This window comes from Podospora pseudopauciseta, chromosome 1, assembly GCF_035222475.1.
Source record: "Podospora pseudopauciseta strain CBS 411.78 chromosome 1, whole genome shotgun sequence".
In the NCBI taxonomy this organism is placed as follows: domain Eukaryota; kingdom Fungi; phylum Ascomycota; class Sordariomycetes; order Sordariales; family Podosporaceae; genus Podospora; species Podospora pseudopauciseta.
In genome coordinates, this window is record NC_085892.1 from 5,680,683 (window position 1) to 5,702,583 (window position 21,901).

Sequence of the window (21,901 nt, forward strand, 5' to 3'; positions counted from 1 at the left end):
CGCCCAGCCCGACAAACCCCACGCTGCCCCTTTTCCGGGCTTTGATCTCGAAAAGCGCTCGGGCTTCCATGCCGGGAGTTTCCCAGACGACTCGCAGTTGAACAAGTTCGATTTTACACAAGCGACGCGTTGTTACGTTTCCAGCCCCTGCCGTATTCCGACCGAGTAGCACCTCAGACGGACTGAGGTAGCATTGGATTGCTCGGTTTTATATGTGTGGGTTCCGCCAGAAGAACAACCCCCTCCAAACTTCGTCATCCTGACTCTTCTCTTCTCAGTAATGTATTAGTCTAAACAATAATCACTATCTGCCAAAATGGTGTCTTTCTTTGGCCTCAGAGTTGGAGGCAAGAAAAAGTGAGTGGTTATGACATCTATACTGGAGAAACACCCGCCAACCGTTGATGCTACAGGAAGGCGGAAACCAACCCGGCGAAGGAGCCTGAGAGGCCGAAACGGATCGATCAGAATACGCTGGGAGAAGGACAGTTCTTTGGGGTCAACACAGACCCAAAGAGTGTGTTCAATGAGGGCAGCATTCGATCGGTTTCCCGCGCTGGGGCTGGAACGCCCCAAGCCGGCGTCAGAGGCCCATATACCGAGACACACAACCTTGGCGCGGTGAGCATGTTCGACTTGGGAAGTGCCTCTCGCAGCGGCAGTCAGGCCAGCTTTCGACCAGACTTGAAGTCTCCTGCCTCCGACATGAACTTAGGTGGACGGTTCGGTGCGCAGGGCGGGTCCTCGACAAGTCTGGCCCTCCCACCCGGACCTCCTTCAAGGATGGGCTCGAGACCAGGAACACCAAGCGGAAGAAGCAAGGCCTGGGTCAATCCGCTGGATGTTCACTGGGCTAGAGCTACATCGACAGCACCGACACCATTGAAGATTCACCCTCTGGCGCAGTCCAGCATCGAACTTCCTCCCCCAACGCCAACCAAGTCCGACGCGGGCTCTGTCTTTGGTGAAGAGGCAGATGATATGGTGGATGCTGTCATGGCCTCGGTGAAGAAGCAAGAGGAAGAAAACAAGGAAAAGGCGCGAGAGATGGAGAAGAAGAAGGAGACGGCACGTTTGGAATTGGAGAGGCTGGAGAGGCAAAAGTCAAACGAGTCCATGCTGCCTAAATCGCCGGTTGAACGACAACATCAGCTGTCTTTTTTTGACAGACCACAAAACAGTCCGACATTGCCTGGGCCAATGTTCCGGGGCAATGTTGACCAGAGACCCAGCAGCCGAGGTGGTCCACGCCAGGATAGCCCTATCAGTCCAACCGGAGGTCAGTCACCTACTATTCATCAAGGTCCCCCTCCTACCGGGCCGCCTACCCAGTCTCTTCCCCAGCCCCCCGGTCAGGGACCGCGTCAAGGACCACGAGGACCTAATGAAGCTAGAGGGTCACAGCAGACCAACACTCCCCCGTACAGTCCAACTCACAGTCCAACTGAGGCATCTCGGGGCGGTTTCCCCCCGAGGGCTGCTCAGGGTCCCAATCCGAACGAGCCCCCCCGGGACCCTCCTCGCAACTCGCCTCCTGGTCTTCGAAACGGACCGCAGAGCTTTCATCTTCATGGTCCACAACAGCGCAATTCTCCCCCGCAAAGTGCCGGTCCGTATCGTCCGCCTGGACCGCACAACAATGGACCAAGGAACGGTCCTCCTGGCCCTGGCCCACGAGGTCCCGGCTTCAATGGGCCACGATCTGAGAGTCCCATGCGCAGGCCGATGGCACCGGGGCAATTCCGATCCGAAAGCCCTGCGCGCAGGCCAATGGGCAGCGGAGGGCGTTCAGAGTCTCCCGGACCACGGTTTATGGGAAATCATCAACGTCGCCCTGAAAGCCCTGGCCCAAGGTTCAGGGGAAATAACGAGTTCCGATCTGAAAGCCCCAGACGTGTGCCTGGGAGCAATGGTCCTGGCCCTCAACAGTTTTCTCCTGGAATGGGTCCCCGACCCGGACGGGGCCCGGTTTCTCGCCCTCAGGTTAATACCACCTTCGCCCCTCGTCCACAACCCGATGCAGCGGCCGTCTCTAGCCCCCAGGTCGATGCTGCCCCTGAGCTCCCAACGCCGGTGAGCGAGGCCAGAAAGTCCCCGCCCCTTATTTCTACACTGACATCCCCTACGCCGTCAACTGCGAGATCATCTGTTGATGATGAATTTCTGGACCAGCTTACCACTCCGCCTGTTATCCGGGATGTCAGTGCGAAGCGGGACACTCTCCATGCGACTCACCGTGCCGAACAGAGCTTGTCTATGAAGATCGAAGAGCTGGAAAAGACCATCCTCTCTCAACATGTCTTGAAGCCAAGACCGACAAATCTGGCCCCTGCGCCTGTCAACCACAGAATGAGCACCGCGAGCAGCTGCTATAGCAACGACATGCCCGATGCGAAGGACGACGAGCATGATGAGGACGACAACGATGAGCCAATCTTGTCTATTCAACCTGTACCATTGCGGATCCCCTCTCCTCTGCCTCCTTCCGTGGCGGCTGCTGTCACAAGCCCAGTCCAGTCCCCTGGAAGTCCCATCCGAGCACCCAAGGCCGGTCAAAGGCCCAGACGCCCCGGTCTTGAGGAATATGGTGTTGCCAGCAGCCAGCTGAGCTCTCCCCGCGCCCACGTCCCAACCCCAGCACCCACCACCCTGACCAGCCCAACAGACAACAACAGCATCCGTAGCTTCCACACAGCCAACAACTCTCCTCCCTCTCGCTCCGCCACACCCCTCAAACCCAAGCCCAGTCTCCCTATCCTCGTCCCTCCTACAACCGCATCCATCACCGCCATCTCCCCAGCCGAACCGCCCAAACCAATCCCCTTCATCGACACCGGCTTCCAGTTCGACTTTGGCACTACCACCACCACCACCACCGGCCCCTTGACCCCCGACTCCTCCCACTGGCACGTCAGCTCCCCCGTCACCGAATCCGCCGCTGCCCCAGGCGTAGCTATCGCCTCCGGCCCCGCTTCCACCACCACCTCACCATCATCACCAGAGGATGCCGACCTTCCCAAATTCACCCGCCCCAACGTCCCCCCCCCCCTCAAGCTCAAGTTCAATTTCTCCCCCGAGGCCTCCTCCCGCGATCCCACCTTTGGCACCCTCACCCCACCGTTATACTCGGCACCCCCCATGATCGCCGTCAACGACGGCCGTCCGTCCACCTCGGCGGGGTACAACCCTTTTCCCCACGGTGGGCTGCAAGCCTCCCCGCAGTTGATCTCTCAGTTTCCAGAAAGCATGAAGGACGAGAACAGGTTGAGTTTCATGGGGATTGGCGTGGCGAGGGGGCCGAGCATCAGGGAGGTGAGGAGGCCGGGGACGAGCCACGGCACCGGGCAGGGGCATAGAATGGTGGATAGTTTTGGGACGGGGTTCATCTGACACACACACACACACACACACACACACACACACACACTCGTTCGTTTTTCTTTATTAGCTGTGGTTATATTTCGTGTAAATATTTTTTGTGTATCAACCAACCAACCCCTTTTTGTGATGAATATCTGGAAAAAAGAACAGACATTGGATACCAGGAAAGAGGAGGAAATCATCATCATCATCATCATCATCATCATCATCATCATCATCATCATCATCATCATCATCATCATCATCATCATCATCATCATCATCATCATCATCATCATATCATGGGCTCTGTTTCCACAGGGCCGAAAGAGGATAAAATCCTGAACTTTGTCACACCACTTCATTGTGTCCGCTTTGTATATATCCGTCCATCCATCACCCCAAGAAATTCCTCACCATCCCGCCCACATTCTTCACATCCAGCAGAAAAGTATCATGTCCAAACAGACTCTGCTCCTCGCTCAGCTCATAATGCGCCACGTTCCTGTTCCCCGTCATCCTCAACGCCTCCGCAATCTCCCTCTGCTGCCACGCCGGGAACAAAATATCGCTCGCCACCCCCATCACCAGCACCGGGTGATCCCACAGCACCGACAACCCAGCCACCAAATCCGCCGGCGGCTTCTGCCCCGGCCCCGAGTAATTGCTTCCCCCACTACCGACCGAGCTCCCCCCAAACCCAAGCCCATCCCTCTCAAACTCCTCGTGGTGCTCTGACTGCTCCTCATAAGGCGTATCCGGTAACGTCAAACTGCACACGTCTTGCTGATAACCCCCCTGCCCACCCCCCTCCCTCAACGCCTTCTCCCTCTCTGCCCTCTTGGCCCGAATCGCAACCTGGTTCTCCCTCCCCAAATCAAACAAATCCATCGCCTTGCTCACATAAATCAGACTGTTCGGATCATACGTAAGGCAAAACTTCTCCCCCGCATGATCCAGATACGTCTCCACCAAAAAGTCCGGGCACAGCGCAGGCGGTTTGTCCTTGTCCGCCCTCCTCCTCCCAAACCTCTGCTCCCATTCCGGGCCGGACCGGTACGTGATGGTGGCGATCTCCCTCGCGAGCTTCATCCCGACGTGGGGGGGGATTTGGCCGTAGTAGTACCCCCTGTTCCAGTTGGGGTCGTTGAGGATCGCCTTGCGCTGGACGTACCGCATCGCGATGCTATACGGGTGCGACCTCGCGCAGGCAGAGATGCTCACTATCCTGCCGACTCTCTCCGGGAACGCGACAGCGGCGGCGAGGGATTGCATACCCCCCATGCTGGACCCGACACTGGCATGGAGCTTTTCCACCCCTAGGTGATCCAGCAGACGGAACTGCGCGCGCACCATGTCCGTTATCGTCAGCAGCGGGAAGCGGGTCGCGTAGCGTTTGCCGTCTGAGGGGTCGATGCTGCTTGGTCCGGTAGAGCCATAACACCCCCCTATGACGTTCGTGCAGATGACAAAGTATTTGTTGGTGTCCAGGGCCAGTCCGGGACCGATAAACTTCTCCCACCACCCGGGCTGGGGGTTGGCGGCGGTGGAATGGGCGTGGGAGGAGGCAGATAGGCCCGTGTGGAGGAGGATGACGTTTGTTCGGTCGGCGTTCATCTCCCCCCAGGTCTCATAGGCAATGTCGAATTCGACGAGCCGGCCGCCGTGGTCGAGGAGTAAGGGGTTGTTGGAGTGGAATATTTGGGTTGCGCCGACGGTGTAGGAGGGCTCGGGACCGGAGGAGGTAGAGTCGGTACGGGTTTGGGAGGCGGAGGCAGCGGCGGCCTGTTGCCGGAGGGTTGCGGAGCGGGACTCGAGGGCGTCGACGCAGGGGAAGGACATGGCGGGGTTAGAGGGGGCGCCGCTGCGGCGGGGGGGTTGGACGTGAAGGTGACGCCGGTGAGATTGCGCCGCCGCCGTCAAGGGTCGCATACCCGGTGCCGCCGCATTGTGGCAGAGGGGTGTCGCGGGGTTGCCGGCGGCACGGGTGAGGGCGGCCGAAGCTTGTCGTAGACTGGATGTGACATTGGTTCGTGACTTCATGACGTTGTGGTATAGATTTGAACTTGAGTGATCTGGGCGCACAGCAAAGAAGCTCAGTCGATGGCGGGTGAGAAGTGGTATAATTCAACTTCGAGATCGGACGGCGACTTTGAAATCATGGTGGAGATCTTGATTATCAATGCCGTGGGCTGCCGTTGCCGGCGCCCTTGATGGCCATTTTGTTCAAGCTTGACATCGAATCCAGCAAATTATTGCATGGGGGCAGCATTACGTGCTTTCACGTGCATCCAGGGGTTCTCGTGGGGTAATCCTTGGCACACCCCCTGGGGGTTGACTTATAGCTCCCCAGATCACCGTTCTTATCTTATCGGCGGTGGAGTGATGTCACAGGTGCTGTCCCGCCAATGACGTTGCCCAACGCTCAGAGGTTCTAGATGCCTCCTCCTCCTTTGAGCTCCCCTCCAACACCTACGCACACCTGAGCAACAGCCCTGTCTTACCCCTAGGTTGCACTGCCCATCAGGCTGCGGGTTAGGTCTCAAAAACAGCTGAAGAAATACTACTATAACACACGTCGCATCCCGTCTTTACGTTCCCCGGGAACCTAGCCCCTCCCTTCCTGCCATCTAGGAACAGTTCTTGCCCAAGTCAAGCACACATCACTCCACTTGAGCACGTACCGTAAACATCACCAACCAGGCAACAACCCTGCTACTGCCTACTTCTGCTGCCATCAGAACTGAAGCTTGTGTTCAGCATGTGGAACACGGTCAGTCATATATTGACCAGCATACTTCCTCCTGTACTGCCTATCCGGCCTCGTCCAGACTCTGCACCAACTCCAGCCGACGGGACGACTACACAGGACCCTACCACAGGCAAGATGGACGCCGAAGGGGTGTACAAACCCAGCATCACCGACGTTATTGTCGTCAAGGCCATGCTGGTCAAAGGCCTCCAGATCCCTGTAGAGATCGCCGACAACATTATTGAGCTCGCCGAGTACTGGCCGCACGTCACTGCCGAGGTCACATGGGGAGACGAGCGCCCAAATCAAGTATGGAGCGGTGAGAGCAGAGAGAACCAGTTCTTGGTAAGCTCTCAAGCATACATAAATCGATATACTGTGGCTTACACCAACACAACATGTTACAGCTCCGCACACCACCCCTAGGCTTCCCAGACTGGAGAACCGACACAACAAGCTACACCAAAACGATCCATCCCAGGCCCCCTGGTGAAGGATATCCCACCTCGAGCTTCCAAAAACTAGCCAAATCCCCAGTCACTCTCCTTGCCCAGCCATGCCGCCGCATCGTCTTCACCATACGATCCAAAGATCAGGGCTGGGGCGGCGAGTACCACAATCAGAACACCTACAACGGCTCCTGGACATGGTTCGAAGCCGGGCTGGAAAGGTGGTGTAAAAGCCAGATACCTGATCCCCCACAGCCATGTGAATCCCATGAAGACCCAGTTCAGAAACCGGTGAGAGATGATGACGACAACGACGATGATAAGCAACCGTCAATGAACCTCGAGGATCTGGCTACCGTGATTCCCGAGGTGGTAGTTGACCCGCAAAGTAATGAGTTCAACTTCAACCATCCGCTGCTTCCACGGGAGAACGTCAAGATTCAGTGCAACAAGTTGACGGAGAGGGAATACATCACGCATGTGGTGGAGTGGAATCACGATGATGACGTGGATCCTGAGGACGAGGTGGCAGCGAAGAAGCTACATGATGTTGGGAGGGGAGGGCAGACGGGGAATGGGGAGTTTGTGAGGAACATGAGGATTGGGGATGTGGTGACTGTTTGGGGGAAGACGAGGTTCGGGGGCTGGATTAATAACATCTCGTCGGTGAAGGTGGAGGTTTATTGGTCGGTGTAGAGTCGAAGCTGGAAGAGATGGACTTGGGAGGCTGGACTGGTTGAGTATTGATACCTATTTTAGCAACAGTTGATGTTACTGTTTTTTGCTTTATACCGTCGGCCTGTGTTCTGACTGAAACGTGTCTACCTAGTGTCTACCTAGAGTCCAATCAGCCAGATGAAAGTGCTTTCAAGTCAGCCGAGACTTGGGCCTACCGGCTGTCTATCGGGGCGAATTGCTGGGACAATGACAGGAATTGACGTTGGACTTTAGCCAGTTTCGCTACGGTACGGTCCACAAAGAAGGGGCCGAGTGGCTTGGTAAAGCGACTGATATGTGTAGGATAGCTGCCAATCGTACGTTTTATTTATTGTTCACGAGGCAAGATAGATCTCGTTCACCAATCTCGTGGGAATGAATGTACGTGATACGAACAAAGAGCTGGCCGCGAAACTACTTCTCCAAAGTGCCCCGGCAGGAATGGGTGGAAGCCATCACGAGGTCAAGCGGCATCTCCCGTCCCGACTGGCTGATTCGGGCTGAGTTCTAGACCTGATAGCCATTACCACACTCTTCATTGAAGATATCTTTTTGTCATTGTCTTCGAATCAGCATAAACATCAGTAATCGACCGGTGCTCCAATCACTTTCATAGGCCAGACTACGGGAGACCAACCTTTGTTCCCCTATCTATTCGGCTTCAGCAATCCCGCCAAGAACCACCCAACCACCACCTCGAAACGCATGAATGGATCACTGTAGGTAACCAAACCGGCAGTTCAGTTTGAAACGCTCAATAATTACTCCTTGGCTACCGCTCTTCCCGCGAAGATCATCCAAAAATACATCTTCAATGCCGTTGATTTCCTTTAGAAACCGCAAAAGACGGGTGGGGGGTTATCCCACCACACTTCTTCCTTCCCAATTGCATCCTTATCCATCCCCCTTCCCGCATCCATCCCGCGCGGCATTGCATTCGGACATCATCACCAGCATCGGGTTCCTGCTTTTGGCTGGGGGGGATGTTGTCATGCAAGATAGCAACTGACAAGGCAATACCAAGCGGTGTTCAACGACTGAACACGGCAGGTCCAAGTGTTTTAGCTGCATAACCTCCTCGCGGTATGCACTCAAGCATCCTTCCATGCATATTCCATAACCCCTTGATAGAACGTTGACAGCTTGGCTCCCTCACCGAAATTGGAAGTTCACCGGTAATGGCATCCCCAAAAAGGCAAGTAGACTCCTCTCGCAAATACTTCAGACGCTTCAGCGCCGCCGTGACGAGACGTGGAACGTGGGGGAAGGGGAAGACGAAAAACCATCAAGGTGTCTATCTGTCCCTGATGACGACATATCAACCTTTCCCAAAAGGTACAGCCACAAGCACCCAAAGCCAAACAAATTCGAAATCTGTTTTTGCTTTTCTTTTTTCTCTATTTTTTTTTGGTTTTTTTGGGAATAGTATTTAGTACATTTTTATACATTTGTGTCTTCCCCTCCTTCCCCTTTTTCCCCTATCACATTCATAATCTCCAACAAAAAGCCCCTTGAGCTCTTCCACCTCCCACTTGGTATCTCATATATAAAAAACAGAAACCCACCACCCTCCCTGCCAATAAACAACCCCCCACACACAAAAGATGTAAACCAAATTCCATAAGAAGTCCAATGTACCCCAATGTGGTGATGATGCCGTGTCTGTGTTATGAAGGGCCTATGTATCTCGTGTTTCAACGTTGAATGGCCCCTCTCCGTCGTGTCGTTCTCTTCATTGTACTACTCCAAGATATATAATCACCACAAAAACCTCCCAACTCACACCCCGATCAGCCAGGCCCATTACCCCCTAACTCGTCACCAATTCATCCATTCACAACAACAGGCCAAACAAACATAATCACGTAAGAACCCGCAGCCATGAAACCGCTAAAAAGCCATACAAAAAGAAAGAGAAAAAACCATTTTGCTCGCTACATTCCATTGATTCCTTTGTGGTGGTATACTATAAGCTTCATGAGACAGACAATAACAACACGCAAACAGACAGAAAAAGAAAAACAACGCCCCGTATGTATGTAAATGCCCACTTTGTCCTCGTGTGAATAAAAAGCAAAAACAGGAAAATGCAAGCCTTCATCTTCTTCTTGACAACATCCATTCAAGACAGCACAGGGTGGGGAGGGGGGGAAGAGAATAAAATGAAATAGGGCGGGAGAAAAAAATCACACCTATTTCGCCCCGTGATGAGCGAGTCTGCAACCACAACCACAGCCAAACTGCCATTCATCCATCAATACAAAAGACACATTTGCCCATGCCACAAAAAAAAAACAAAAAAAAAATGACCTTCTTTCCTCGTTCCTTTCTTTTCCCAACTTCTCCAATGAGTCCCACCCCTCCTCCCCTGTCCATCCTCATCATGTCGGGCCCTTGTATAAATTTCGTTTCCTTTTTCATATTCAGATACCCCCCACCCTATGCCAGCAGGCCTTGAAGAGTCCCATGCCTGTCCCTCGTGAATGCTGCTTGTTCCCCCAATCCTCTTCCAGACTGCGAAACAAGACTGCTGTAATCAAGTCGAGGGGAAAATTCAACACCCCCAGGGGCCCAGATCGCAAAACCCAACCGCTAGGCCCTTGCCATGCTATTCGCTTTTGTTTTGCTGCCTGACTGGGCATGAACACGCTTTGTTTTCCCAATGGGGCCCCTTGAAGAACCCGATATCCCCGTCTATAGCCCATGATGTGCAAAACATGTGCGAGGAATATGCATAAAGAAAGCGCTGCTAGGTAGCAAAAGAGACGGCAACCGACGGTGGCCTGCTGACAGCATCCATATCTTGCTTCGGCGATATCGGTGACGTACGTTTCACGTCGAGGTCTCCGAACGACCGTCTCGCTCTCGCCCGAAGTCGTGAAATCAAGTGCCCGCTCGCTTCCAGGCTCTGCTCGCCCCATCTCTCTCACATAGGTGGTCTAATCATATGATACAGGTTCAAACTCCAGGTGGGCTAACATGCGACTAAATAAGTATTATGCTGCATACACCTCCGTTGAAGAGATCCTGAACAAGCTGTCCAATATAAAGCTTCATCTTTGGTCGCTTGGACCTGGACTGTGAGTATCCAAGAAAGCCCTGTCTTGTCTTGATACGCAATCCAGGGTATGTAGCAAGCAATCAACGGAGTGAATGCACCCGCATTCTCGAGCAGATATCTCCATTGCCATCGCCGTGGTCTACTGCTGCTCAGCCACCCTTGCGGTCGGCCTCATTTTTAGGCAGTTGCTCGCTTTGCGCAACGCCGTTGGTCCCATTCTTCAGGTCCGACAAACCCTTCTTGCGCGGCTTGGATTTCTGCCAGCTGTTGAAGCTATCAGACGGGCTTTTGGCAGAACGTGGATTGCCAGATTCTCTTGAGCTTCCATGGGCACGGTGCTCCAAAATAGGCGATCGGTTTGAACTGTCGTGCTGCTTGGCGGAGGGTCCTGTCGGCGGCGTCTTTTGCGTCCCCGAACGAACGTCCCGATGTCCTCTAGGCGACTGAGCGACAACTGGTGGACCAAAACTCCGCAGGACGGTTGGGGACGGTGTCCGATGCTCGTAAACTGGCGAGAGGTGAGGCATGTCTTGAGCAACCGAGTACTCGTTAGTAGCTAGATCCAGTGGCGCAAGTTGGCGGTTGTTCAAGCGTGCCAAGCCCAGAATGTTGTTGGGGTCGTAGCCCATATGCGGGTAGTAGAGGTGAGTAGGAACAGCGGCCATGGTCACCCGCTGTTGAAACGACGCATCGTGGTGGTTCATGGTCGATGAGGGGGACCTGTTTGCTGTTGAGCCGTTGACAATGACAGGCCGATCAGGCACGGTGAGTGACACGGGCTCCGAAGAAGTGGTGGAATAAGAAACCGACTGGTCGTTCCACGAATTGTTGGCACTGGTGCCTTGTTGGATATAGAGCGGGTTGCTATGGTGGATGTCCTCTGTTGTCGTAGTCTCAACGCCAAGCGGCGAACGGTTGGAAGTTGATGCTTGAGCCAGCTTGGGCACTGAACCATTCACCACAAGTGGTTTTGCAGACAGCTGTCCGTTGGTCTGCGCAAATGGTGCCGATGGGAGTGGCGCCGACATACCAGCAGAGATAGTCCGGGCATGCCCGAGAGGCGATGGTGATCGCGATGTACGCTTCATCCTCCGATCCAGTACAGCCTGGGGTCCTTGGTCCGTGGACAATCGACGACGACCCTGGCTGCTCTGGTTGAGTGTGTTAAACACTGGTGTCCCACTTGGAAACCCATTAACCTTGCGATTGGGACTAGCATGACCGTTGGGATAATGCCCCGCATAACGGGCGCCGTCGTCTTCTGGAGCATCGGCCACAACCTTGGGCTCTTCGTAGTCGGTTTCGGATAGCTCATCTGGGGTGTAATTGGACACCGGGACACCATTGACCTGTCGTGGGGGTATAGAGGACATGCCGTTTTGTGCTTGGCTTGCGGTGTACGCAGCCGCTGCCGACATGGCCTGCTGAACCGTGATCGAGCCTCTCGAAGCTGGCTGGGACTGCGACCTAAGGGCACCGCCAGAGGAGACACCCGTCTCACGAAGGTTTCTCCTGAATTCTGGCATTCCATTGGAGGTGGTGGCCGCCGATGTCTGCGAAGCAGGGGACGAAGGGTATGTGGTGAAGCCCGGGTGGAAATAGGCCGGGGGCTGCATCGGAAAGCCGTACCCGTACATCAGATCTGGGCGGATTGGAGCTGTCAATGGCGGGTTGTCAAAAGAATTTGTCCGGGATCTGTCTGAGCCTGAGCCACCCTGCATTCGCTGGGCGTGTGCAAGAGCCTGTTGCTGGTTGATCTGCTGGGCATGGGTGTACAACTGGAATCTCAGGTTTTGATCGTGTTGTGCAAGCGCATTTAGCGAGGTTTGCAGGAGCTCCTGAGGAACACCAATCTGCGGGTTTTGAGCCTGATACCAAACCAATTCCTGCGGGTTCATCGTCGTAGGCATGCCAGCCTGCGCAAAAGGCATGCTCTGCTCGTAGCCCTGGTGGTTGGAACCGCGGCGGTTACCCTGGTTACCGTTGCGTTGATAGTTGTTCCTCTGGCTTCGATTGTTGAAATTGTTGCGCTGCTGCGGCCTGGATTGCTGCTGTGAGGCACTCCTAAGAAGCACGGGCCGTGGAGGCGCCGACGGCTTTTCCCATCTTCTTTCTTCCTCCTTGGGGTATACGTACTGCTCCCAACACTCAGCAAACTTGCCCTCGGCAAGGAGATCAAAAGCCCTCCTCAGTTCGAGATGAAGACCACGGAACGAGGTGTCATCGGCCGTGTTACCCAGGTTTCGTATTATGTTGAACGGCTCCTCGATGCACAGAGTGTTGTTGGTGCCGATGTGCCATTTCTTTTCCGTCTTGGTCAACAGCTTGCCGACTCGTATTGACAATGCAAACTTGTCATAATCAAACTCGTATGCGTAGAACCGGAAGAATTGGAACAGAAGGGCTGCCAAGCTCTCCTTGTTCTTGGCACCGAATCCCGTCAGCTTTGGAACATCGTCGGCGAACTCGCTTCGAGTGCCGTCGCTCTTGAGAAGCTTCTCCTTCTGTCGTTGATGGAGCGCTGGCAATACCGGTGGGTCTCGGAGTTGGAGAAACGCGATGATCATGCATATCCAGGTATACGAGCTCAAAGTTCCGCCAAATGCCGCGTCATTGATGATTCGCCTCCGGGTCCAGTGCTTGATGATCATAGCCAAAGGTCGCACTCTTTCGTCGATACTCACATACGTCCGCACCATACGTGTATTCTCCAGAGCTAGAGTATTGTTGACGTTCATGTCGCAAGCCAATTTGAGCTCGGGATCCCAGATCTTGACGATTGGCACCTTGGCCGCAGAGATGCAGACCACGTCTTGCATTCCATGTCTGTCGAGGAGGTCCGCTATTAGGCAAACATGCTCCAGTCCTTTCCATGGTGTTGTAATGCAGATATCAACTGTAAATGTCTTGTCAGAAACCCGGTTCGCGCCGGTCAGGGGGCCCAGGGATACTCACCATCAGAATCATCAGAGCACAGCAGGTTGCCTGACGAGCCAAACAGGTGCACCTTGATATCATGGCCAGGCCACTCGTTGTTGAACAGCTTCTCCAGCTTGTTGACCAGCTTTTGCCGCTTTGTTTCCACCTCTTGTGTTGGTAATAACACCCTGAACAGATCGTTCATTTCTGTCTCCAGACTCTTCTCGTTTTCCTCAGATAACCGACTTGGTATCCTTTCGAGGTCGCCCTTTTCTAACCTATCGGTCCCCAGGTTGTACGGCATGCGCCGCCGTGAGTGGGGAATGGCAGTCTCAAAACGGCACCCACCTAACCTAGGGGGGAGCGGCCGTAATGACGGGACATTTCCGTTGGTCTCTGAGTAAGCGGACCGTGGGGAATGGTTTTGTGTGGCATTTGGTGATGGTTCACGGGACTCGAACGAAAACTTGCGGGCGTGCTGATGTGGCGTTGAAGGTACCGAACTCGACTGAGCTGGGTGCGCAGTGCCATTCTGGCTCGCAGGCGGTGGTGGACGCACCGGTACACCGTTGCTGGTAGGCTGTTCTGAAGGCTTCTTGACTGGCATTTTGGATGTCTGATCCTTCCCTGATGTTATAAGCGCGCGGTCGGCGTTGTCTGAAGGCTTTGCTGGTCTGCTCCCATGACCGGTCTGGGCACCAGTTTTGATGTGGGTGTTGTCCTTGTTCGACACCTTGGAAGATGATCTCGACCTTGTAGTTGTCTTGGTCGATGGAGACGAGAGCACAGTAGGAAGCGGGGGAGCTTGCAACCCACCACCACCACCACCACCCCGACCACTAGAGAGAAGTCTGTTATACTGGAGCAGCTTGCCCTGATAGGCCTGTTGTTGAGACAGGATGGGCAGAATGTCGGCGTAGTACGGTGAGTATTCGGGCGTCGCGGCCGTGTTTAACCGGGGGGTTGTCAGGTTTGGCCCAACACCCGGCCACGGATGGGTCTGGTAAAGATGTTTAGTTTCAGCCGCGGTGGGCTGGCCGTCCATTAAGCTTGAACTCTGCAGAACGACAAGCGAAACAGTTCAGGTGCTACGAAGCCGAAAAGGATCGGTCGAGGAGGTACTTCGCTTGGAGAACCCAGAAGCCGATTGCCTTGGACTGCTGCTATGTGCGCTACCGGTAGCGATGCTAAGGGTGACAGACTAAAAGCAGTTGAAAGTCGTAACCTGATTTGAGGTTGAGGAGATCGATTGAGGGTGTAGCAGCACGCTTGGTGATGACAGCTGTCGGCCCTGTTTGGCTTGTTTTTCCTGTCTGGTAAAAAGACTCCAAGTCTTCCCTGCAAGCTAATGCCACGGAGAGCTATCTCTTGAGCTGCCAAACTGCCGTTGGTTATCGGTACCAGCAGGTTCAGTGGTCGCGGTCCGAATCCCAGAGGCACAAAGAGTGAAAATGGCAGAAAATCCGCTACACCCGGGATGTGGGTATTATGACCGATCGAAGAGCGATTTCTGTGGCGACAGACCCGTGTCGGCAATTTCCCAATAACAAAACGCAAACTTGGATATGGACGGCTGCGGTTTGCTCCGGCTTCCTGCTCGTCACAACTTTCTTTGGCTCGTCAACCAGCCTCGCGCAACCGAGGTCGCTGTGGAAGAATCGGTGAGCGGCAGCAGGTAGGATGACGCAAATGAGTGCTCGGTGAAGGGGAGCAGATTCGCAGGATCCGTGAAAGCCAAGCGGGCAGGGAAAGTAAGTCGACCGTTAACTGATCGCAAACTAAGAACGAGTCGTAGACGGATCGTGTCGAGAGGGTAGGTAGGTTCTCGAACGGGGTGTGTTAACCACGAGCGACGGCGAAAGAGTGCACGGTTGGCATGGAAGGAATAACGCGCGAGGTTGGCTAAAGAACGCGAGACATGCGGTGTCTGCTGGGTGTCGGTCGGAGCAGAGAAACCACAAAAAAGAACAAATAATACAAGGGAAATCAGACCGTGGTGATACTGGGGGCGTGACCGACCGGGCGAACGCGTGACGGGCGTCGACTTGGTTTTTGCTGTGGCAGCGGGAGAGGCAGGTTGGAAAGAGCCGGTGAGCCCTGGAAAAGGAGGATGGGACTGATGATGTATGCTGTAGTATGGTGGGGACTTGTGCCAGCGTCGAGCTGGAAGTGCAAGGCGAGTCTCGAGGTCAGGGGAGGGTGTGTCGAGAAAAAGTGTAGTAGAGAGGGAGACTGGTCAAAGTTGGATTTAGAATCGCAGTCGGCTCGCTTCCATTGAGAGAAAGATGCGGCCCTACCTTGGGTGGATAGCGAGGTGTGTAGTTGCGGGAAACCTGGGTGCAGGTGGTTGCTTTGCTTTCCAGCAGCAGCGGACCGGCCAGCAGTGAGAGAGCAAGTGCCACACACAACCGACAGGGGCCCAAGGCTAACAAAAAGGAGCACATCCAATATTAAGCCAGGCGACTCCTTACTCCACCAGCCCGCACCTTTCAGCCAGTCAGAACTCGTCTCTCTGCCAGAAGTGTGCCCGCCCCCGCTAAAACAGAATGCGATCGAGCACCCTCTACCCAGTGTGAGAGCGTCTATTGTATACCTACCTTAAGGTCAGGTAGATAGATATTCAAACTCCAGAGAGCGGGCACCCGGCAGCTATGACCTAGGAAGTAGTCTCAACTCTGTCGCTCACCATCGCCCACCATGACCAGCACCAATGGGCAACGGTTGTCCTCAATTGAAAGAGAACAGAGAGTGGGGGAGCCAGGGAGCGCAGCCCGGGCCCGGGCTTACCGTACCGGCGACTCAGGCGACCCCCTTGGCTTGTGCTTTGTTCCCAACGCCTCAGACGGAATTCTTTACTCTCGTTTTCCGCTCACCTAGTCGCTTTCTTTGGGGGCAAGGCAATGCAATGCAACGCAGAAAGCCGAAAGTGCAAAGAGAGGTGCCCTGCCCAGAGAGGTGCCCAGAGAGGTGCCCGGAAAGTGTTCGTCCTGTGCTTGGCGGGGTACATTGGACTTGCCCTCCACGGGTGGGTGTTGGTTGGTGGATGATCTCACTGCAGATGCCAGTCTGGCTGGCAGTAGCACACATCAGCAGCATCTTACCTTACCTTACAGATGCCGCTTTGGATCGTCACCACTGCCACTATCTGCCCATTCCTTCCCCAAACGGATATCTTCAAGAGTCAGTCCTTCGCTACAAGCCCAAGGGTCCTTGCCAGCAGTTCCAGGTACAACCTCGGGCTGGATGTCTCAGCATCCGGGACCACACAGACAGTGGTTTCGTTTTATGCCCACCTGTGGATTTTTTCATCTCAACTTCCGTCGCAAGTACCCATAAGTTTCACAGCATGATGCATTTGAACCTGGCATCTGGGAAAACCTTTTCGTCGAGTCCAGCCCTGCGATCTTGCAGCAGGTTTTTCCACCCCAGGTTGTCGCTCCTGCTCCTGCTCCTGTCGTCCCAAGCCAGAGACCGCCAATGCCGTCACTGTCAGTCTATCCCTACGCTCGTGACAGCTGTGATGCTCAGTCCAACATGCATTTATGATGGTCAGCGCCCCAGCTGAGCCGCAGAGGAGAATACGGCACCCAGGAACCTGGTCCTTTTCCCCGGATTCTCGGGCTCGGATCAGTCATCACCCAGAGAAACAGCCACAGACTTGCACGACGGGAGATGTATGGACCATTATGGTACGACTTGGGGTTCAAGGACAAGCCAGGCACCAGGCATCCCCCAGGCCCCAGGTATCTGGGTCCAACGCTCCCGGTGGCCGGTGGCAGAGCCATCTAACTACAGGGAAGACGGTTCCATTATCATGCTCATCAAGTCACCGGACCCGATTAGGATCTCGGCCGGTGAAGAATCACTAGGCGGTGCACGACGGATACGCGAGGGCCGTATACAGAACCGCAACCTCAATTCGCCGGCCCCTTCGAGAGCCGCACAGTACGCCCAAAAGTGAAGGGCATTCAATCTCACAGCTGGCGCTTCCTAATCGCCAGCTTCTAGGACAGTGTGGCTTACTTGTGATGCAGGACAATGTCACCTTGCCCGAAGGCTGTTGCTCGCAGAGCCGGTCATCTGAAGTTTTGCTTGGACTGGCTGCTGATGTCCGGACATTGATGACACCTAGCCGCACCATCTTTGGATGAGCCACCTCAGTCAAACCCCTCCTGCAAGGCACCGCACACCATCGGAACTCCTTCTTCCCATTGCTTACCTACTCCGCAGCTACTCGCTGGATATTCGAGGGCAACTGTGGAAATGCTGACAGCTAAGCAGCAGTATCGGCATAAACTTCTCTGGCAAAGCGCTGGTTAACCACCGTCATTGTTTGACCATGTTTGCGATCTTACTTCCGGGACTGACACGGTTTGCTTTGATCGTACGGTCATGCTCTCATGCTCATCTATACAGCCAAATTTCCAACAGCCCGGCCACACCACACTGTCCCACCAAGTGTCTTTGAATGGGTCGCCTCTCTTCGAGTTCGCAAAACTACTGCAGCTCTATAGTTTCAGTGTCTTTTTTCGGCTCTCTGGCGTGTGATTTCTTCCGGGTCGTGGCATCATCGCCCATGCGGCTGGGCTAGCGTCAAGCCACCCGCTGAGCTTCTTCATCGGATCCCGACTTGGAGAACGGAGGTTGGGGATGGAGATGTGCTTCTTTGGAATCTCGGAGGCCGCTGTTCCCTCAGCAATGGCACTTTTCCCCACATTGATTTGTTTCTCTTGCTATCCTCTCTTGCGTACTTAAGTCTCAATTTGCGTAAGTTTGTCCAGTTGCTGGAAACTAGTTGTCCCGCCGTCACTTAACTGGATCTCCCGCTTCGAAGGTCCTGGAGAGCATAGCGTGCTTCTTGCAAGTGCTGGTGATCAAGACTGCTGAGAGCGTATCGGTTCGTCTTTTAATTAGCCTGGAGGCCGTTTTTTCTTTTATTTAACTTAAACAAGGTTGCGCGTCCCCCTTTGGCTTGGGTCCTGGAACACTATTCGTAGCTCAAAGCAGCTGCAGGTCCTTCAGCGGGAACACGCGAACCAAAGCCGATGTACCGAGAGTTGCGTGGAATTCGTTGACCAATATGGGCATGGCAATCTAAACGCTGGGCAATGCTATGTCTATGTAGTGCGGTGGTTTCTATTTCTAGCCGCTTCTTTTCCTTCTCTCTAGGGGTCTGGGAGGCTACGGTATGTTCCTTGCAGGGGAAAATTCTTGCCAGATAGAGAAATACAACATTACTGGCATCATGCTGTGGTTTGTTGAACATACGCACGGGCATACCTGCCAAGGGTGATCGGCTTGTGGTGTATAGTTCATTCCTCCGACAATCTAGATCTGTTCGCTTTAGGGAACGGCGATCCTCACCAAAGACCGATGACGATTTTGTCCTCCCTGTGAGCTGTGTCGGGTAAGGGGAAGCTTGAAACCTGACGACAAGAATTCAACGACGTTTCCGCCAGCCGAGGCTGTCCAGTCACTTGTCAAGTCTTCGATCGAGGGAATACAGTTTCAATTGAGGCTAATTGAAACCACAATATGAGCCCCCCAGCCCCCACGTATCTTGTCCTTTATTTTTCTTTGACGTCAACAAAAAAACACACAAGTCCCGTTTTCTTTGTTCGACTGTTGTAAAACCGTTTGAAGAAGATTGGGGCAAGGAATCGCTCCTTGGGACCCCGCAATTCATCCAGCCAATCGGGACTCGGGAGCCGCTCTTTCACCAGGCCAAGAGTCGCTGACATCAGCAGCAAGGGGACAATGCCCGGGGGGTGGAAGGGGCAGGGTCAGCTAACCCCAACCCTCCGTTGAGCTGGGACCCCTCTCTTCGACGTGGTGAGTGGGGCAGCTGAGTTCCACTTCCTCCAACGGCCGAGCTGGGTCTTGTCATGGTCTCTTGGTCAGGGGTAGGGTTAACTTTGGACAGGGCCCTTTTCCTAGACACGACGACCTGCGACGTTATTTGCTTCAAAAGTTATCGACGGCTTGTGTTTAGCTGCGTCTATGGTAGCCGTGGCCTGGGGGTTTATGTTTCATGATTTTCATCTTGGTTTTCTATTGATTCCCTTTGGTAGGGCGATCTTGTTTCCTTCTGTTTTTCTTCAGGGGTGTTTTCCTGAAGCGGTCGGTTTGTCGCGATCCCTGAAAATAAGCATTTGACGCGATTGATATCAAGACCCTGCTTTCCCCCTTTTTTGTTCCTCTTGACCTTGCAAAGTTGCAACCGTCATTTGCTTTTGGTTTTCTACGGTCGGTCTTTTTCTATTTTTCTAGGCATTCCGGAACTTTCCGTTTTAGCAAGACGACAGTCGGAATTGGGGTATTCACAGCATCACAAGGACACCAAGCAAGATGTTCTCCGGCCTGGCGCAAAAGGCAGCGCTCAAAAAAATCGGCTTGCCATCTGACACCTTCTCACAAATCTCCAATGCCTTTAGCAATGACACCTCGTCATCACCACAACCGTCCAGGCAACCAAACAAACTCAGAAAATCACCCCCAGACCCCAACAACACCGACAACAAATCCTGGTTCTCGGTTTCCTCCCTCCCACTAACCGTCCAACCCTGGCTCTCCCCACCACCACCCCCAGTCCCAGTTTCCAAACCCCCCAGAATAGGCGACTTAGCTCCCACGGACCCAGACCGCATCTTATCACCACAACTCGGCCCCTCAGGCGGAAACCGCAAGACAATCGTTGTCTTTCTCCGCTGCGTCGGTTGTGCCTGTAAGCTCCCCATTCGTCCCACCCCTCTCACAAAACAGCACGTATCTAACCTCCCCCAAAGTCGCCCAACAAACCTTCACCGACCTCCGCAACCTCTCCCTCAAACACCGCGATGTAGCCTTCCTAGCAGTATCCCACTCCTCCCCCGCCGCCACAGAGAAATGGGTTTCCCTCATCGGCGGCAAGGGTAACGTCAAGATCGTCTACGACCCCCAACGCAAGATCTACGCTAGCTGGGGCATGGGGACGGGTGGGTGGGGTTACTTGCTGAACGTGAACACGCAGGTGAACGGGTTCAAGACGAAGGGGTGGTTGGGAACGACTGTGGCGGCGAGTGTGGAGAGAACAGAGGGGTTTAGTTCGATGAAGAGGCTGGGGCAGGGGGAGGTGGAGGAGGGGATGAAGATGGGGAATAAGTGGCAGGAGGCTGGGGGGTGGGCGGTGGATGGGAGGGGGAGGGTGGTTTGGGGGGGGAAGCTTGCAAAGGCGGATGAGAGTTTGGGGTTGGAGGAAGGGGTGAGTTTGTTGAAGTTGTGATGATGGGAGGGGATGAAAAGTAGGATTTGTTATGATGTGATGATTTTGGGGGTTCAGTTTGGAGTTTAGGCGTTTGTGTATCGAATATTTGGGTGGGCATGGGATCTGAATACGACCAGGATCAGAACGGAGCTCAACATGAGCTTGCTAAGCCCATGAAAATGTCATTCAACTCATTCCAATCTCTGAACTTTTGTTCCACCATCTCTGGAGACACTTCTGCAATAAGTCTCTAAAAGGGCTAGATCTCACCCCCATCCACTCCAGGCGCTTACTCACCCCTAGCCCAACACCACCACGTTTCACCTACCCTCTTTCTGCTTGTGATTGGCCAATACGGCATATAAACGTCTATTGCAGAATGTATTGGCTGACATCTATCCGTATCTAACCTAAACCCTCAACATTCCCTACAGGGGCGAGGATAGGCTGCACCTCGGCCACCACCACCACCAGCATCCATTGCGGATCAAATTCCGCTTGCAAGGCCAGATCACAACCGGCCTGGCAGTCAACTCGAGGCTATGTGCAGAGGACACAGTAGGGTTCGGCACGTCGTGGATGGAGCATGTGCCGCTGGGGAGGCAGGCAGGGCCACAAAAACAGACCGAGAGACCTACCGACTCGGCCGAGAGGGGCATGCAGAGTCCCTTACAGCGCCGTAGCTATAAGGCTGTCAAGTTTCCGGGGTAAGGTTGATGCCTTCGGGTAAGGCAGAAATGTTCTCGCAAAGGAAAGGGAGGTTTGTGCGGCGATTGGTGGCTGGTTGTGAAAAGATCCCCCCCTTGGATGAGTCACAAAACCCCGATCGAATTTGGGCATATTACACCAAAAGTCGATGCCCTTGCAACACCAATGCGAGATACGGTTGTCATCGTTCCTACTCAAAAGCAGGCAGTACTTTTTTACAAGCCTTGAGATGCTCCTCCTACCAAGGCAGAAAAGTACTAACCCCAAGATAAGGTGCATAATGTTTGCACCCTGGGCATCCAACACACACCCACCCGTGCCACAAATAACGTCATAATCACGCCGTGCAACATGTTCACCACATTTGAACCCTCCGCTCCCGGAAAACAACGGGTCTCGGTTTCGGGGGACGGAAAATCGGAAAGATTCAGCCCGGAACATCGTATTATACGGCAGGCAGCCGAGACCACACCACCACCACCACCAACTCCCAAGAGGACTTACATCTTTTCCAAGCAGGTCCCCCGTCCCAGCCTCCAAAGAGGCAACTTTTGAATCAAACCTCAAAAAACAACCCGACCTTGAGACAAGAGCTTGGTTATTCAACTTCTACCACCACACCACCACCTGTCCTTTTGCCAAGAACCGCCCCCGTAAGCACAATATGCACTGTCAAAAAATAGGAGGTTTGT

The 21,901-nt window shown here is 54.0% G+C and overlaps 5 protein-coding genes across 5 annotated transcripts; 3 read left to right on the top strand and 2 right to left on the bottom strand.

Annotated features, from left to right (window-relative positions):
* Nucleotides 1–316: 316 nt before the first annotated feature.
* Nucleotides 317–3,547, top strand: QC763_115670 (uncharacterized protein; the record flags this gene model as incomplete). The annotated part of the gene is given in 3 exon segments (XM_062908143.1): nucleotides 317–357; nucleotides 414–3,389; nucleotides 3,406–3,547. Coding segments are annotated over 3 exon segments (3,018 nt in total). The 3' UTR covers nucleotides 3,407–3,547.
* Nucleotides 3,548–3,756: 209 nt separating this feature from the next.
* cys2 (Serine O-succinyltransferase) lies at nucleotides 3,757–5,403 on the bottom strand (the record flags this gene model as incomplete). Its single annotated transcript, XM_062908144.1, has 1 exon — nucleotides 3,757–5,403. One exon carries the CDS (start codon nucleotides 5,401–5,403, stop codon nucleotides 3,757–3,759), a length of 1,647 nt encoding a protein of 548 aa, XP_062771187.1.
* Nucleotides 5,404–5,729: 326 nt separating this feature from the next.
* Nucleotides 5,730–7,616, top strand: QC763_115700 (uncharacterized protein). Its single transcript, XM_062908145.1, has 2 exons — nucleotides 5,730–6,457; nucleotides 6,520–7,616. Exons 1-2 carry the CDS (start codon nucleotides 6,122–6,124, stop codon nucleotides 7,255–7,257), a joined length of 1,074 nt encoding a protein of 357 aa, XP_062771188.1. The 5' UTR covers nucleotides 5,730–6,121; the 3' UTR covers nucleotides 7,258–7,616.
* Nucleotides 7,617–8,867: 1,251 nt separating this feature from the next.
* QC763_115710 (uncharacterized protein) lies at nucleotides 8,868–15,681 on the bottom strand. The gene is made up of 2 exons (XM_062908146.1): nucleotides 13,295–15,681; nucleotides 8,868–13,235 (listed from the first exon to the last, which is right to left on the bottom strand). The coding sequence occupies exons 1-2, from the start codon at nucleotides 14,301–14,303 to the stop codon at nucleotides 10,489–10,491; spliced, it is 3,756 nt and encodes a 1,251-aa protein (XP_062771189.1). The 5' UTR covers nucleotides 14,304–15,681; the 3' UTR covers nucleotides 8,868–10,488.
* Nucleotides 15,682–18,839: 3,158 nt separating this feature from the next.
* Nucleotides 18,840–20,722, top strand: QC763_115720 (uncharacterized protein). The gene is made up of 2 exons (XM_062908147.1): nucleotides 18,840–19,982; nucleotides 20,044–20,722. The coding sequence occupies exons 1-2, from the start codon at nucleotides 19,607–19,609 to the stop codon at nucleotides 20,517–20,519; spliced, it is 852 nt and encodes a 283-aa protein (XP_062771190.1). The 5' UTR covers nucleotides 18,840–19,606; the 3' UTR covers nucleotides 20,520–20,722.
* The last annotated feature ends 1,179 nt before the right edge of the window (nucleotides 20,723–21,901 follow it).

Bases quoted from the DNA above. Each gene is read 5' to 3' on its own strand.
- QC763_115700 (XM_062908145.1), top strand. From the start codon at position 6,122: ATGTGGAACACGGTCAGTCATATATTGACCAGCATACTTCCTCCTGTA. The intron at 6,458-6,519 runs GTAAGCTCTCAA...AACATGTTACAG, and splicing joins GCAGAGAGAACCAGTTCTTG to CTCCGCACACCACCCCTAGG.
- QC763_115710 (XM_062908146.1), bottom strand. From the start codon at position 14,303: ATGGACGGCCAGCCCACCGCGGCTGAAACTAAACATCTTTACCAGACC. The intron at 13,236-13,294 runs GTGAGTATCCCT...AGACATTTACAG, and splicing joins GTGCTCTGATGATTCTGATG to TTGATATCTGCATTACAACA.
- QC763_115720 (XM_062908147.1), top strand. From the start codon at position 19,607: ATGTTCTCCGGCCTGGCGCAAAAGGCAGCGCTCAAAAAAATCGGCTTG. The intron at 19,983-20,043 runs GTAAGCTCCCCA...CCTCCCCCAAAG, and splicing joins CCGCTGCGTCGGTTGTGCCT to TCGCCCAACAAACCTTCACC.